This window comes from Hyperoodon ampullatus (assembly GCF_949752795.1).
Source record: "Hyperoodon ampullatus genome assembly, chromosome: 18".
In the NCBI taxonomy this organism is placed as follows: domain Eukaryota; kingdom Metazoa; phylum Chordata; class Mammalia; order Artiodactyla; family Ziphiidae; genus Hyperoodon; species Hyperoodon ampullatus.
The window spans coordinates 1528628-1544056 of record NC_136931.1 but is presented as its reverse complement, the minus strand read 5'-3'; the positions used below and the strand labels follow the sequence as shown (position 1 = coordinate 1544056).

Below are 15429 nucleotides of genomic sequence, written 5' to 3'. Positions count from 1 at the left end.
TGGGCTGAGGGGTTTTAAAGGCCAAAAATGAAGGGGGAGAAACTGAGATGTCTGACGGCGCCCCCTGAGAACAAGCTGGTGGGGGGAGGGTGGTGGCGGGAACTGTGCCACGTGCTCACCCACCTGGGCCTCAGTATCCCTCCCGGCCACAGGATGGGGTGGGCGGGCAACTCGGTGCCCTGAGGCTCAGTAGAACCTTCTGGTGTTTTCCTTCCTGCAGATGCTACTCCTCCACCCCCACCGCTACCACCCCCCCACATGTCCCCAGGAGGCTCCGAGGAGACGGAGGGTCCGGAGCCAGAGACGAGGCTGGAGGAGGAGGAGGCCAGCAGCCCCTGGAGCGGGCCAGGTAAGCGCACCTGTGACCGGGGTCTGGCGGCCTTCTCTCTCCAGGGCAGCCCTGGGGCCCAGCCTTCTGGGGGTCCTGGGAGCTGGCCGCCCTGACAGCATGGGTGCGACAGGCCCGGCCCACTGGCCAAGGAGATTGGTGGTGAAGTACCAGGCCCAGGTCTGTCCTGTTGCAAAGTTCAGCCAGCCTGTGGGCCAGCGGCTTCCCTGGAGGTGGGCGCCAAGCTGTGCCGGTGCTCAGGGCTAAACCCCAGGCCCCTAGCAGCAGATAAGCCTCTGAGGCTTCCCTGGAGGTGGGAATGCGAGTCTGGAGCGGCCCGAGTGCCTGCACCTTCCCAGCCCAGCTAGGGGCTCAGGCCTGTGTGGGTGGAGAGGACCCACCCCTGGGGTGGCTGCAGCACGTGGCAGGGGGCCGGAGGCTGTGGCAGGGGGCCGGAGGCTGTTCCAAGCTGCCGGGTCCTGGATCAGGAGGGTCTTTGAAGGCGGTTTCGTGCTCCCAGCACTGCCCCACCCCCGCTTGTAGCTGGAATTCTGACCTCGGAGGGCCCACCAGATGTGTTCTGCCCGTGGCTCTACTTCCACCCATGTATGAGTATAGGGCAGGCTGGGTGTGTCGGCTGTTGCCGTGATTCCTAAGTACAACTGACGCGGCTCAGGGGAACCGGGGCAGCTCGGAGGGGTCCTGGGAGCTGCTGGGTGAAGGAGGGAGGGCGTGGTCCTCGGGAACAGAGGGAGAGAATGGAGGTTGCACACTCGGGCCAGGCGCACATGCACGTAGCAAGCACATATCGAGCACCTGCTGTGTACCCGACGTACAGCTCTGAGCAAACAGGGTCCTCAGAGAGCTGTGATGACACAAATGCAGTCAGTGGCCAGTGGAGAGAAGGCACATGGCAAGGGCCTCATCTTGCGGGGGGGTCAGGGAGACCTCACCAGGGCAGAGAGGACCCCCTTGGTCTCCCAGGGGTGTCAGAGATGGTCTCCTGCCAGGTTCAATTCGAGTGGCCATGTGGACCCTTCATCGGGATCCCAAGGTGTCAAGGAAAGAGTGCTGGGATCGATTAGTAATGTCTGCATGGCACCAAGTAGATGAGGTGGCACGTGTGCCTTCCGGTCCCCTTGCTGATTTAACACACCTCTTCCTACAGTAGGTAGCTGTCTGAGGCCCAGAGAGGGAGGGATGGGCCTGGTGGTCACAACCTAGCTGGTGACCCCAGACCACAGGGAAACAGTCTACTGCCAACATCTCCCACCTGGATGGGCCGTGGTGCTGCCTGGGAGTGGAGCATCCTGGGTCAGACAGGCTGGGGTCCCCTCTGCTGCCCCAGGACGGGAATGGGGCTTAGCACAGGGACACTGCTGCCCTCTGGATGGACTCGGCCGCCCCCCCACCCCACTTCAGTGACTCAGTGACAGGGAGGGGAAGGGCCCCAAGGGCCCTGGCAGGGATGTCCTCTCCTCACAAGGAGCACCTGGCCAGGGACAGGTCATGTGTGTACGAGGCCCTCACAGCCCAGTTGGGCACAGCTGAGCCAGATACCCACCTGCCGGGGCTGGGCCATTCCACGCACAGGGGACAGTGCTGTGGGGCTGGTGCCCACGGTCAGACCACTCTGCCGCCTCAGTTTCCCCAGCTCTAGGACAGGGTAACAACGAAGCACCCAGAGACGCTGGCTCAGCACTGCCTCGGCCCATGGCTCGCACATTCCAGGGACCGCCTGGTTGCCTGTGGGCCCTGATCGGCCACTGGGCAGGCGGAGGGCTGAGAGAGCAGCTGCTGGACAGGGTGACCGTGGGGGGGAATGTGCGAGGCGGTCCTCACACCAGCCCCTCGAGGCAGGGGTGAGGCGACCCTCCCCTTTACGGAGAGATCCAGGCACAGAGCAACTAAGGGGCCTGTCCACGTCACCACCCGCGAGGTGGCACAGCCAGAATGCAGACCCACCGCCTGGCTGTGGAGCTCGGGCGGCAAGTGTGTAGACGCCAGCCTCCGCTGTCCTCCGGTCGGTCCCCGCCCACCCTGCGGACTTAGTATCACCATCCCGTTTTACAGACGGGAAGGCAGAGGCCCCTGGAGATTGGAACCTGGCCCCGGGGTGGCCGCGGGGGCCGTGGCTTGGGTGGGTGCACCCGGGAGCTTCCTGCGCTATTTGCATCCTCGGGGGCTGGGGGGCTCCCTATCGGCCCCCACAGATAGGAATTTCTGTGCAGTGGGCAGCGATGGGCCGATAAGCGGCCTCTGGCCAACCGCCGTGGTGGCCGCCCCCTATCAGACCCCAAACAGGCCACACTTATCACCCGGCCGGGAAGCCAGAGAGGCCCCGTGGGCTCTTATCTCACAGGGGCCGCCGTGCTGGCGATAGGGTGGCAGGCTTGCCTGGGTCGCCGTCCCCAAGGGCAGTGCCCAGCCCAGGGACCGGCCGGGGGACGGGTGTCCAGCGGGGCCTTCGCTGCAGGTCCCGGTGCCCTGCGAGGCTCCCCGGCCCCTCCCCACTCGCTGTCCCTCTGGGCCCCGCCCCTTCGTGCCTCCCCCCACCCCACCATCTGGGTCTTTTGACCTCCACTTGCCCCTCCTGCCCCATCCCCCATGGGGAAAAGTGCAGCCCTGGGGACCCGACCTGTGCCTGGGGGCACCCCCGCCTTTCCCTCTGGGATGGCGGGCTGGTCTGGACCACAGCGCACCCTGTGCTGTCTGGCTTTGAGGAGTGACTAGGCCCCAAGCCTCGGTTTCCCATGTGAGCTGCGTGAGGGTAGGGCCTGGAGGCCGGGGCTCGCACACACCTGGTGCTGCCCATGCAGGTGGTCGCCCCCATCTCGCCTTTCTGGCCACTGTCTGCTGGCCAAGACTTGGCTTGTGGGTGAGACCCATCGCCCAGGGAGGGTGCTGACACTGCAGGGTCCCAGGGGCAGGTGACATCAGCCCGGCGGAGAGGCTGGGTCTCAGTGCCTCTCTCCAGCTGCATGGTGGGTACAGCGCGGCTGCCCGGCCTGCAGCAGTCAAGGCCCCGAGCAGGTGGCCACAAAGACCCCCGGGAGATACCACACGGCACCAGGCAGGAGGGAGGCCTCCTAGCTCCTGTCCTCCCATGGGGCTCTCGACACGCGCCACAGACACAGCGAGGTCCTGGACCCTTGAGGGCTTTGTAAACACGAGAGTGCGGGTGTGCAAGGGGCCTGTTCTCTCCTGGCCTTGTTACTGTCCCCACGCTAGTTCCCTCCTCCCACCCGTGACCCGGCGACCCCAGAGCTCCAGACCCAGGCTGGGATGTGGTCAGAGTGTCGTGTTCACTTTTGGACGTTGTGACCATCATTAGGTCACTAGCTGCCGACGGCTAGTTCTCAAGTGTGGCTGCTTCAAGTGGGAACCACCCCCACCCCGGCAGTGCTGAGAGGCTGGAGCCTGCCTGCCTGGCCTGGGGTCCAGCTTTGCTGAGCACCTGTGGGCTGGTTACTCGACCTCTCTGGGCCTCAGCTTCCTCATCTGTACAAATGGGACGCGGGTCAGAGCAGCTCCCCATTCAGTGCCGTCATCTCACCCTGGTGGCCCGGGTGCCTCCGAATAGGGGAGGGGGCGTGTAGGCACGTTCCAGGGAGAAGCTGCTCTCTGAGACCAGAATTCCACTGTCGAGCAGAAAGGCACCGCAGCCCCTCGGCCAGCCGAGCACGTGGCCACGGAGCAGGGAAGGGGGGATCCGCCTCTCATACCCCTACTGGTGATGGGCACCTTGGCCCAGGGGTCCCCACTGACCGTCAGGAACCCGGCATCCAGGCTGGGTCTGAGACCGCTTGGCCTCGGAGATGTCCCCGCCCTCCTCTGAGCAGTGTGGGCGGCAGCCGCCATGTGGGTGGGTGAGGCCGGAGCCGAGGCCGCGCTGCACGGTGCAGGGTAAGCGCCCGCTGACTCGCGAGAGGCCGGGGCGTCCTGGTCCTCATGGAGCCCAGACGCCACCAGCGAGCCAACCGTGGACTGGGTGGGAAGGCAGCGGTCCTAGACAGAAAGGTGACCCTGAGGGGCCTGAGGGCACGAAGGCGCTGAGGTCAGGAGGTCCGCGTGGACGTGGGAGCGGAGAGTGCCAGGCGGAGGCACAGCCCACACCAGGCTCCCGGGGGACTGAGCAGGGTGCCAGGTGGGCAGGGGGTCTGGTCCCGAGGGAGATGGGGTCCCCTGGGGTTGCCTCAGGGGAAAGTGGATGAGGGCAGAGCAGGGGACCCACCCCCGGCTGAGGGTCTGTGGAGGACAGTTACAGCCCGCCGTGGGCAGGGGGCTGCCCTGCCTGGCCCCGCCCGGCCCTGCCCTCATCTTCCCTTGAGCCGCTGGCTGGAGTGTGAAGGGAGAGGGGTCGGGCAGCAGGGACCCGGAGAGCTGGGTATTTTTATCTTTGAAATGACCTTGTTCGCTCGAGGGGGCTGGCTGTTTAAAATTCTGATATGCAGATGGCTGAGAGCTGTAATCTGAAATCCCCAAAGCGCATCTGGGAGGGTAGCTGCCACTGCCTTAGCTCTGTGGTCCCCGGTGCCCTCTGCCCATCAGGGTGCACGGCCCCCAGTGACCCGCTGCTCCCTCTGTCTCCACACTTAACATCCAGAAAAAGCAGCGGGTCGGGCAGACAGGCAGCCCCCACAAGGGCTGAGATCCCTGAGGGTCCCTTCCGACCGTGGGGTCCTGAGCCTGTCACCTACCTCATGACCCCCGTCGGAGCCTCTGTCCAGTGGCAGTCACCATGACCTCAGGCTTCTGGCCAGGTCATGAGAAAACGGAGGGAGGGCAGTGAGTGGACGCTAGGCCTGGGTTTGGGGCCCCAGTCCTGGGTTTGGGGCCCCAGGGGATCTCATGGGGGGGTCCCCTCCACCCAGGGACTTGCCTGGGGTGGACCAAGCAGGTGTCACTCCTCTGCCCTCCCCCCCACCAACTGTGTCCCGCACAGGGGAGGTGAGAACGAGCACATGTCCGTCCAGTTCTCTTGACAGCTTGTCTGGGAGGCAATGTGGTTCAGACATCCTGAGTTCAGGGCTGTCCACTGGGGGTGCTGTGCGTAGCTGGGGAGCAAGGTGATGAGCCCAGGGGGCCCACAGGGGCTCCCCACCGGCTCTGGGGGCTAGTCAAGTGGCCTGGGCTCCACGGGTCCAGGAAAGAAGGGGGTGGCCAGTCCTGTGACCTGGCTGTGTGATCAGAGCCCTAGGACCGGGGTCCCCTTCACCTGTAAGTGTCTCAGGGCCTGGAACTCTTTCCTGGTGACCACTGTTTACAGAACAAATTTCAACTGACTGAACATCAGGTATCACCTTTTTTTTTTTTTTTAATTTTATTTATTTACTTTTGGCTGTGTTGGGTCTTCGTTGCTGCACTCGGGCTTTCTCTAGTTGCGGCGAGCGGGGGCTACTCTTCGTTGCCGTGTGTGGGCTTCTCATTGCGGTGGCTTCTCTTGTTGTGGAGCACGGGCTCTAGGCACGTGGGCTTCAGTAGTTGTAGCACGCGGTCTCAGTAGTTGTAGCTCACGGGCTCTAGAGCGCAGGCTCGGTAGTTGCTCCACGGCATGTGGGATCTTCCCGGACCAGGGCTCGAACCCATGTCCCCTGCATTGGCCGGCAGATTCTTAACCAGTGCACCAGCAGGGAAGCCCTAAGTGTCACCTTCTTTTGCCCTCAGCTTCATCCTAGGCCCTAGAGGCAGAGATGGGAAGGCTGGCCATGTCCCCACTCACTGCACGTCAGCAGAGGGGACAGCCAGGTGGTCGGGCCAGAACAGCACCATAGGTGGGCCCCCCCCATCCCCAAGGGTAAATTGGAGTGGGCCGAGGGTGTTCAGGCAAGGAGCTGGCACGTGCAAAGACCCTGAGGTTTGGATGGCATGGGCGTGGCTGGAGCATTAGAGGCTGGAACAGGGTTGGGGAGAGATGAGACAGGGCACGAATGGGTCAGGGTTTGGGCTCAACGCCATGGACCGTAGGGAGACGCCTCCGTTTTCTTGGCTGTAAAATGGGGGGTGGGGTGTTAAGTGGGACGTTCGGTCAGCTGCCTTGTGGAGGGTGGGTTAGTGGGTGAGCACCTCCGGGCGCACGGGGAGGCGGGCAGCTGGTGGGAGGGGCCAGAGGATGCCTCTGTGCCGTTTCCTGCTTGGGGACTGGAGCCCGCTCCACCCCCCACCCCCCCACTCCCGCCCCCGCGCCGGGGCTCCGAGGGCCTGCTGGAGGCTGGGAATCCTCACGCCGGGAGCGTGAGCAAGGGCGACGGGCTGGCTATCTGGGCTGCGCTCGGTTGACTAATCTCGCCGCCTGGAGTTTCTATGCAAACCTCAAGGTTTGTTATCGGGCGGTGGGCGGGCAGCTGAGGCAGGACGGCCTGTCCTGATGGACAGCTGGGGAGATGGGCCGATACGGCTTGGCCGCGCGTCCCCTCCCGCCAGCTCAGCATGTGTGGGTGGGAAAAATCATTTCAGCTATTTTGTGTTATCACCGGGCCTGGCATTGCGGCCCGATAGGCCTATTTATCTTAGATTAGCGGGTGGGGGGGGGCTGAGGGGCAAAGGAGGGGGCGATGGTGGGTGGCAGGGTTCAGCCTGGGGTCAGCTCCAGAGGCCAGACCCAGCGGCTGTGTCAGGAGCCACCTCTTCTCGGTATCCCAGAGAAGGGGGTCCAGCCCAGATGTCCCCCGAGGGCCATGTTCCCTGAAAACCCGCAGTGGGCCCTCCGCCCATCCTGACACCTCACCCCGACAGCTGAGCAGACCAGGACTCCAGGAGCTGGGGGGTCCTAAGGAGGGGTCGTGTGTGCCCGCAGTCGGCCTTCCTTCCCAGGTGTTTACTGAGCACCTACCAGGTGCTGGCAGAAGTGGCAGGTGTGTTGTGTGGTGACACGGGCCGTAGAAACAAAGGAGTGTGGGGTGTACAGCCCAGGAGCGGGCAAGAGAAGGAGGTCGTTTATTCACTCAATAAACACTTGTGTTTTAAGTGCGTGCTCGGTGCCAGCAGAGTCCAGGCCTCCAGAGAGCTGTTGTTCTCATCAGGGAGACAGAGACTAAATAATAAAGAAGTAAAAACGTCCCATGGGGCTTCCCTGGTGGCGCAGTGGTTGAGAGTCCGCCTGCCGATGCAGGGGACACGGGTTCGTGCCCCGCCCGGTCCGGGAGGATCCCACATGCCGCAGAGCAGCGGGGCCCGTGAGCCATGGCCGCTGAGCCTGCGCATCCGGAGCCTGTGCTCCTCAACGGGAGAGGCCACGGCAGTGAGAGGCCCGCGTACCGCAAAAAAAAAAAAAAAAAAAAAAAAAAAAGTCCCATGTCCAAGGAGGTGAGGCTCGGAATAAAGGAAGGGGCGGTTCTTAGTAGGGTGTCCTGAGCCACATTTGGGCAAAGACCAGAAAAGGGAGGGGAACCAGCTGCCTCCTGGGGACAGTGTATCAGGTGGAGGGCACAGCAAAGGCGAGAGCCCCGAGGCCAGGGTGGGCCCAGCTGGGTCTGGACGCATGCAGGGGTGAGGAGGGAGGGGGTGGGCTCAGACAGGGGAGGATCCCGTTCTGTAGGTGGCTGTCTTGGAAGTGGGGTTCGGGGGTTACAGGCTTTGGCCAGCGTGGGCCGTGGGCCGAGGGTGACCGACGGATACCTCGGCTGCCCGCTGACCCCGGGGCCCTGAGCTCTTCCATTACACCCTCCCCAGCCCCTCCCCAGAGCATCGGTCCCCAGGCCAGGGTAGGGGCCCAAACCCCTGGCCAGCATCCACCACCAAAGCTCAGAGCTGCCCACCTCTCCGAGCAGGGCCCTGGGGGCAGAGCTCCCAGGCTGGGGCCGAGGTGGGGACCGAGAGCCCACGGCCTCTCCTTCGCAGCTGGCCTGGCCGGCATGGATGCCATGTCCTACGCCGCCCAGTGGGCACCAGGGGCCTGGGCACCAGGCCACACACGGCACCCCAAAAAGGCCCTGAGCAGAGGGGCCTCCGCTCCCTCTACCCTGAGGGGATGCTGAGGCCACAGCCTCCCCCGTGGTCGGGCTGCTGACCCCTCAGCCCTGGGCAGTCCCCTAGCTGTGGTGAGCAGTTCTTCACCCTGGAGGTGCTGACCGCCCAGCACCATCAGCCTGGCCAGTGGGCAGCCACCTTTTGGCCCAGTTCTGACTTCAGCCTCCGCCCCTGACAGAGGCCTGGGCCTCGGGGTCAGGTGGGGGCCAGAACCCATGAGAGGGGCCGGTGGTCAGTGGGCCACTCTTTAGCGAGACTCAGCCGCCATCCCGTCAGACTCCCCTGCCATGGAGCCCGTTCTGCTCGCTCACTTGCATTTTCGTTTATTGAGCACCTACTGTGTGCTGGTCCCTGTCATAGACCCTGGGGATGCAGCCAGCCGCTGCCCTCCTGGAGCCGCGGCCCAAGCAGAGAACGGTCAGCAGGGGCACAGAGGCTAAGCAAGGAATGTGACTGAGAAGTGCAGGGGGTGGCGAGCCCCTCACCCTCGGGGATTTGCCCTGAGAGCTCAGTGGGCGGAGGTGCCAGCCCTGCGGACACCTGGGAAAGCTGCCTGCACGGCCAGCGCAAAGGCCCAGTGGTGAGACCATAGGCGGTGACCTGGGGGCAGCGGGAGGGCTGGTGGCTGCATGGTGAGTGGACTGTAGGGGCTCAAGGGTGGACACGGGACCCGTGAAAAGGCTGAGACGGAAATGTGGCAGCCGGTGCTGTGCTCACCGCATTTCAGATGTGGACACTGAGGCCCAGAGAGGTTCGGGGCACCTGAGCAGGGCTGGAGCCCACAGTCCCGCCTCCCAGCCCGGCCCCACGGGGTTCTCCCGGGCCCCCCTCAGCGGGCCTGGACTCTGTGCCGGCCGAGGCTGAGCGGGAGCGGGCTGCCCTCCAGGGAGCGCGGCCCGGGTCCCCACCGTCCTGGCGGCAGCTGGGGGCCGATGCCTGGCCTCCTGCCCCGCGCTGCCCGCTGACCTCACCGCCTTCCGGGAGTGGCTATCTGCAGCCATGGGCGCTAATCGAGCCGGCTTCCTCCTCCGCCCTCCACAGGCTTCCTGCCCCGGCCGCCCCCCCCAGGCTGGGCGTCTGAGCGTCCGCCTTTGCCCCACCAGGGCCTCCCAGACATCAGGGGGTGCAGGTCTGCCCAGCCCCACCTGGGAGCCTCTGGAGATGGCCGCCCCTTCTGGAAGTTTCCTTCCCAGTCGTCCTCCTGGGCCCAAGCTCAGGCTCACCGTGGCCCGGCCATGCGGCCTGGGACACGTCAGCGCCCCTCCCTACCGTTGCCCCCCCTGGTGGAAAGCCCACGGACGCACACGTGGGGGGACCTGGGATGACAGGCTGGCCTTCATGGCAGGCGGTCACGGCCACTCTGCTCTGTCGGTGCCGTTGCTAGTGTGGGCGGGTTCCCTTCCCAGGACCAGGGCGGGCACTGCTGCTGGCTTGTGCGGTCACGGTTACTGGGGCCAGTACGGTCACCCTTGCCCCTGTTACCGTCACCAGCACTGTTACCGTCCCGCTACTCCAGGCTGGCAGGGCCCCCGCCACTGGTGCCAGGGCAGACCTGGCTTCTAGCTGTCACCTCTCCCTCTGGGGTCCTAGGGGCCACGGCGCCCCTCTCTGGGCTCGGGCTGCTCTTCTGTGGGACGGGGACAGGACATTCAGGCTGTCTGGAGGAACCGCGAGGGCGGACGGGCAGGGCAGCGGGGGGACGGGGGGTGGCAGCGTGTGCGATGCGGTGGCCCCCTCCAAGCACGCGCGGGGTCCCGCAGCCCCAGCTGGGGCGTATCGGGGTCCGGGGCCCACCGCCCGGGTGCTGGGCTCCGTCTGTCATGGGATCTCCCCGCAGCCCAGGGCGCGGGCGGCTCTGCCGGGCCCACCTGACAGGTGAGAAGACCGAGGCTGGGCGAGCTGAGAGTGTCTCCCAGACCCAGGACGGGAGCCGCCGGCCCGGCCCCTGATGTGACGCTGTCCCCTGAGCCCCCACCCCATGCGGCGCTGGGCTCCTCATTTATTTATTTATTTGTTATTAGGCCTCTATCTCTGCGCGTAACTTCTTATTTCCTCACCGCATGTTTCCATTACGGCGGCGGTGGATGCCGCCGATAAGATCGGTCCCTGGAGATGGGACAAAGGGGCCGCCATCGGCTTGAGGGCTGGTCATATCCTGCCCGAAAGGGCCGAGCAGGGCCTGAAATGAGCGATGCTATCGGGGGCTTATTGTGTGTTGGGGGGAGGGGTCCTGCCTCCTTGGCCACCCCCTCCCCCTGCAGGCAGAGCCTCTGTGGCCACCCCTCCTTGGCCCCATCCCCCCACAGCACGCCCCAGCCCCCGTGCCTCGGGAAGATGGCCCTGGCATCCATCCGGCTATCCCAGGTCCACCCTTGGTCTCTGTGGGGCTGGGAGCTGCTGGGTGCAGTGGGCACCAGGCCGTCCACCCCCAGCCCCGCGAGCGCTCACACACGTGCAGGTGCTCAGGCTGGAGCTGCCCGAGCCCCTCAGGGTGCTGAGATGCCCCTGCCTTGACTCAGCAGTTCAGCTTCTAGGAATTTACCCCCGAAAACTAATCTCAGCGCAGACAGGCGTAGGGTGGTGAGGATAGTGATCACAGCCGTGTGGAAGATAGCAGCCATTTATTTTTTTATTTCTGCTCTGGTCGGCAGACTTTCTCCAAGAAAGGGGAGACATGATTCTACAGGAAGCGACTCGCACGCAGATGCCCGTGCTGCTGTGCCCGTGCGTGCATCTCCCCACGAACACCCAGATCTGGGGCTGCTGCTGCTGCAGCCCCACCGCCGTCCCTGGCTCCTGGGCCCTTTTGCTAGTTCAGCCAAAGTTCTGCCGCCCCGGCCCCTGAAGGCCCGGGACCTTGCTGGGTCTCAGAGGGCAGGAGCTGTCACCTTGGCGGGTGAGAGAGAGCACCGGTCCCGAGGCTGAGACCCCGGTGGCGCCCGGCAGTGGCGGCACAGTGCCCGATCGATCGAGGGCCCAGTGGGGGAGCCCTGGGGGTTCCTGGGCGGGACGGAGCTGTGTCTGGGGTGGGGACCAGCCTGGGCCCGCAACCTCCTGTTCCCGGGCCCCTGCCCAAGCATCATTCCTCCCTGTCTCCCCCTGGAGGGGCAGGAAGAAGGACGGAGCACTGGACGGGGGTCGGGGGCCTGGGCTTGAACTCAGTCGCCCCATCGCACTGTGTGGCCAGGTCCCCTCTGGCCCTCGGTCTTCTCTTCTGTGAAGGGGGAGAATAACCACCCCTTAGGGCATGTGGTGATTTGAGGACTGAGTCATCAGTGCCCTGAGAGCTGGCGTCTGCTGGTTCCACACGCTGCAGTGAGCACGCAGGGCTTACGAGAGGGGCTTTAGCAGTTCCCAGGGACGGGCCTCGTGCTGGCCATCCTCGGGGGCCCTGGGGCCCAGTGTGCCAGTTAGAGCCGTGGCACCTTGGGCAAGACATAGCCCTCCCCGGGCTCAGCCTCCTTTGTGGGCGGAGCAGCCAGGGTGCTCATAAAGGATCCGCAGGAGTTCAGGGCCCATCACCTTCTCTAGAAGGAGCTTCTTATTCCTTAAAGGGCCGGCCCTGCAGGGTGGTGCAGTGTCAGGACATTCTCGATGGTGTTGGCCAACCTCAGTGCCCGCTGCTGCCCCTTGGGCGGGGGTAGGACGGGACTGGCCCGAGGCTGGGGGCAGCGCCGAGGTCCTGGCAGCGGCAGGGCGGGGCACCCTCCCTTTACCCCCTTGACCACCCGGTCTCCGCCCAGACCCTCGCTTGCCCTCATGCCCACCCCTCCTGCCCATTTGCAGCAGAGAGACAGGGCTCCGAGGGACAGGAGGGTGGGGCCCAGGGACATAAGGAGCAGGGTGGGCCGGCCGGGCCAGCTGCGAGGCGGTGAGCTGGAGGCTGACCGGAAGGAAGGGCCCTCTGGTGGCTCCTGGAAAAACAGGGCAGGGGCCGGAGGCCCAGGCTGATAGGAGCCTGATAAGCTACTTGCACAGGAGGTGTTTTCTTTACCTTATCTCACCAGTCCTGCTTCCAGCCCACCCTCCAGGACCAGGCTGGGCTGGGGAGAGCCAGGGGCCCCCACCCATCCCTGTTCTCAGTCCGCAGGGTCTCCCAAGACCCAAAGGGCCAGGGGCTGGTGGGGCCCTCCGCCCACTTCACAGGTGGGAAGGCTAAGGCCCAGAGACCCAGGGCGCTTTTTGTTTTTTAAGCTTTTTGAGAAGGCTGGAGAGGCCTCAAGGCCTCCCATTTTGAGGCACCCGGGGAGCCGTGGTGCTCAGGCTCCATGGGACGGGGGGCAAGGCTCTGACCCGGGTGGGGATGGTGAAGGGGCCGTCAGAAGCCTGCTGTGGGGCTGGGCCCCATGCTGCGCCGCTGGCTATCCCCAGGCGGTCCCAGCTCCACCATTAGCTGGGGCCAGGGTTCAGCCCGATAAAGACAGGCTGTTGTTCTGTGTCAAAAAATCAATAATCCCCAGCGATGTCCCAGTGATAGGAGGAGAAGTTCACGGCACCAGCTGGCGGGGGCGGAGGGGGGCTGGGCAGGGCCAGGGCTCCAGGACCTGGGGGGCCACCCGCCCTGCCCGGCCATCACCCAGCTGGCTGGTGGGGCCGATCCACAGTAGACTCCAGGCCCAGGGGGCAGCATGTCCTCCTCCTCACCCACCCCCCATGCCAGCTCTTTGCAGATGGGAAGCTGGAGCCCGAGGTGAGGCTCTGGGCCTCTCTGCATCCCGGGGTCAGGGGAGGTGAGAGCAGAGAGGAGGAGGACTGCCCCCGCCTGCCCCCTGCCCAGCCCAGCAGGACCAGATGCCCCTTCTCCCAGGCCTGTGGCTCGTCAGCAGGACCCGGGCGTCCAGCCCCAGTTCCGCCTCTGGCCACTGTCCTCCAGACTCAGGTGCTCACGGGGGTCCACTGGGCCCAGGCGCTCTTAGGACACAGCCAGCTGACAGTGACCCTGGCCCAAGGGGCTGACATTCTAGCGGAGGGACTGGGAGTCAGTAGAATACACACGTGGACTCCATGGTGCTGGACGTGGTAGCAGCTCAGGGCACAGCGAGCCGGCAGAGGTGGGGAGGGGCTGGCAGCCGATGGCGTCGCCCCCAGTGCACGCGTGAGGGGACTCGGGAACACAGGTCCAGCCAGGGCGTGCCCCCGGAGGGCCCTCCCCAGCCCGGGCCCTGTGACAGGCACCGTGCCTGGCGCCCATTGGCCCACGTTGGACCGGCCGCAGTGCCACCCTGCCAGCCCCCTCTGCCGTCAGCTCCAGGAACCTCGCCTGCCTGCCGGCTCCACCCCACGCTCAGGCTGCCCCGTGTGACGCAGCCACCGGGCAGAGCCTGTCAGGAGAGGGGAGGCTGACGGGCAGCAGGTGTGGGGGGCAGGTGTGTCCCACCCCGAGGGAGGGCCTTGAGAGGCTCTCTCGGGGCTGAGCTCTGGAACCCTCTCCAGTCCAGCCCCTGCCACCAGCCACTGTGAGTGCAGGGTCTGTGGGCAACTTCTTAGGAAGGACGTTCTGGGCTCGAAGCCCTTTGAAAACCTCTGGCCTGGAATGAGAAGGCCACCCCGTCCAGGCAGGCTCAGGCTCTGCACAGCCTGCCCGGCCCGGAACTCAGGGGGCTGGGTGCTGGCAGAGGGCACCAGGGCCAGCGGAGAGGCGTGAGACTTCCCCAGGCAGCGGTAGGACCAGGGACATCCAGGGGCCGCTGGGGGCAGCTCCCAGGAACGTCCTCTCCTCTGACGTTCCCCGTCGGGGAAATGGGCGTCCATCCATCCGTCTTGGTCACGGTCACGGCTCCAGAGCCGGGCCCCCAGGAACATAAACAACACAACAGTGATGTGGGGAGCTTGGCCACAGGACGGGCGCGGGCTGGGGCAGCATCTTAGGGAGAGGTGTTCACTGTCCGAGGGCAGCGGCCGGCGCTGGGCTCCAGCAGGTCGTGGCCCTGCGGGAACCAGAGCCTGGCTCGGCCGTGGTGTCCGCTTCCCCCCACGAGGCCAGAGATCCCAGGCCATATGTGACATCTGGTATTTAACCTGCGACAGCCAGTTCCCATTTTCATGTGCGCCCTCAACTCATAGCTCCCCGGCCCCTTCAGCTTCCTCTCCCAATTCCGGTCCCTCCTGCCAGGGTCCGGGCCCTCCGAGGGGCTCTGTGGGGATGCCCAGGCTGGTGGAAACCCTCTCCCAGCCCCGGAGAGCGCTTGGAGGACTAGCCGCTCAAGTGGCTTTGCTCCTGAGCCAGCGCTCACGTGCGCCCACGGCTCCCGCGGCCCGTCTTCCCTGGAGGGCGCACGTCAGCTTGTGCCTTCCATCTAGGCTGTGCTGCCTGCCGTGCGGTCGGGGTCCTGGGGCCGGGCCTGTGCGCAGGGCTGGCGTCGGGAGTGTTTCCTGCCCCGCTCAGCTCTGTTGCTGCCACCTGTGAAATGGGGATAGGATTGTGCTTGGGGTCCGGAGCACCCGGCCCCTTGATGTGCCAGATTTACTGTGCGTGAGGGCACACCGCCTGCACTGGGGTAGTGGCTTTGGGGTCAGAGGGATCTGGGCTTCACTCTCCTGTGCTACTTGCTGGCCATGTGACCTCAGAGAATCCCTTGGCCTCTCCAATTACTTTCCTCAACTAGAAGAGAGCAGAAGAAACGGACCGCACCCATTTTTACACCAAGCTTTTTTAACCATGTTCCCTTGACACTTTGTCCCCATGAGTCACAGATGAGAGCCTGAGTCTTTCCAAAGGCGCCGTGGTCACTGGTGACACCCAGGGTTAGGATCAAGCTCCACCCCTTTTTATTTTCTGATGTGGCATTCAAGTGTGGCCTGATCCAGGGGACAGGCCAGTGCCCCATGGCCCTGGGTCTCCTGGTCCTGGAGCCCCAGGCTGCATGGGCCTGTCTGCCTTCTTCCTGCCCTGAAAGGCGGGACAGCTCAGAGAAAAGCCTGTCAGCAACCAGGGTGGGAGTCTCGCCACGGCCTGGGCCTGGGAAACCAGCCCAGATGGGAGAAGCTGCACAGCTCCGGCGGGTGTGCGGGCCTCCTGCAGAGCAGCTGGCTGCCCACCATGCACAGTCCCACAGCCCTCCCCATGCCCCAGGGCCCAGGTCTCCCTCCTCGCCTGTCCCCAGTCCCCCGTCCTCGGGGCCTTGTTGCCCCAT

General features: G+C 65.0%; 1 protein-coding gene across 1 annotated transcript in view; it reads left to right on the top strand.

Annotated features, from left to right (window-relative positions):
* Positions 1-15429, top strand: part of ZFPM1 (zinc finger protein, FOG family member 1) — a gene marked incomplete at its 5' end in the record, with an annotated part of 69435 nt that overhangs the window by 28671 nt on the left and 25335 nt on the right. Inside the window, one exon of the mRNA XM_079723160.1 lies at positions 221-349. Coding sequence (XP_079579286.1) covers positions 221-349 — 129 coding nt within the window. The remainder of the gene's footprint in view (positions 1-220; positions 350-15429) is intronic.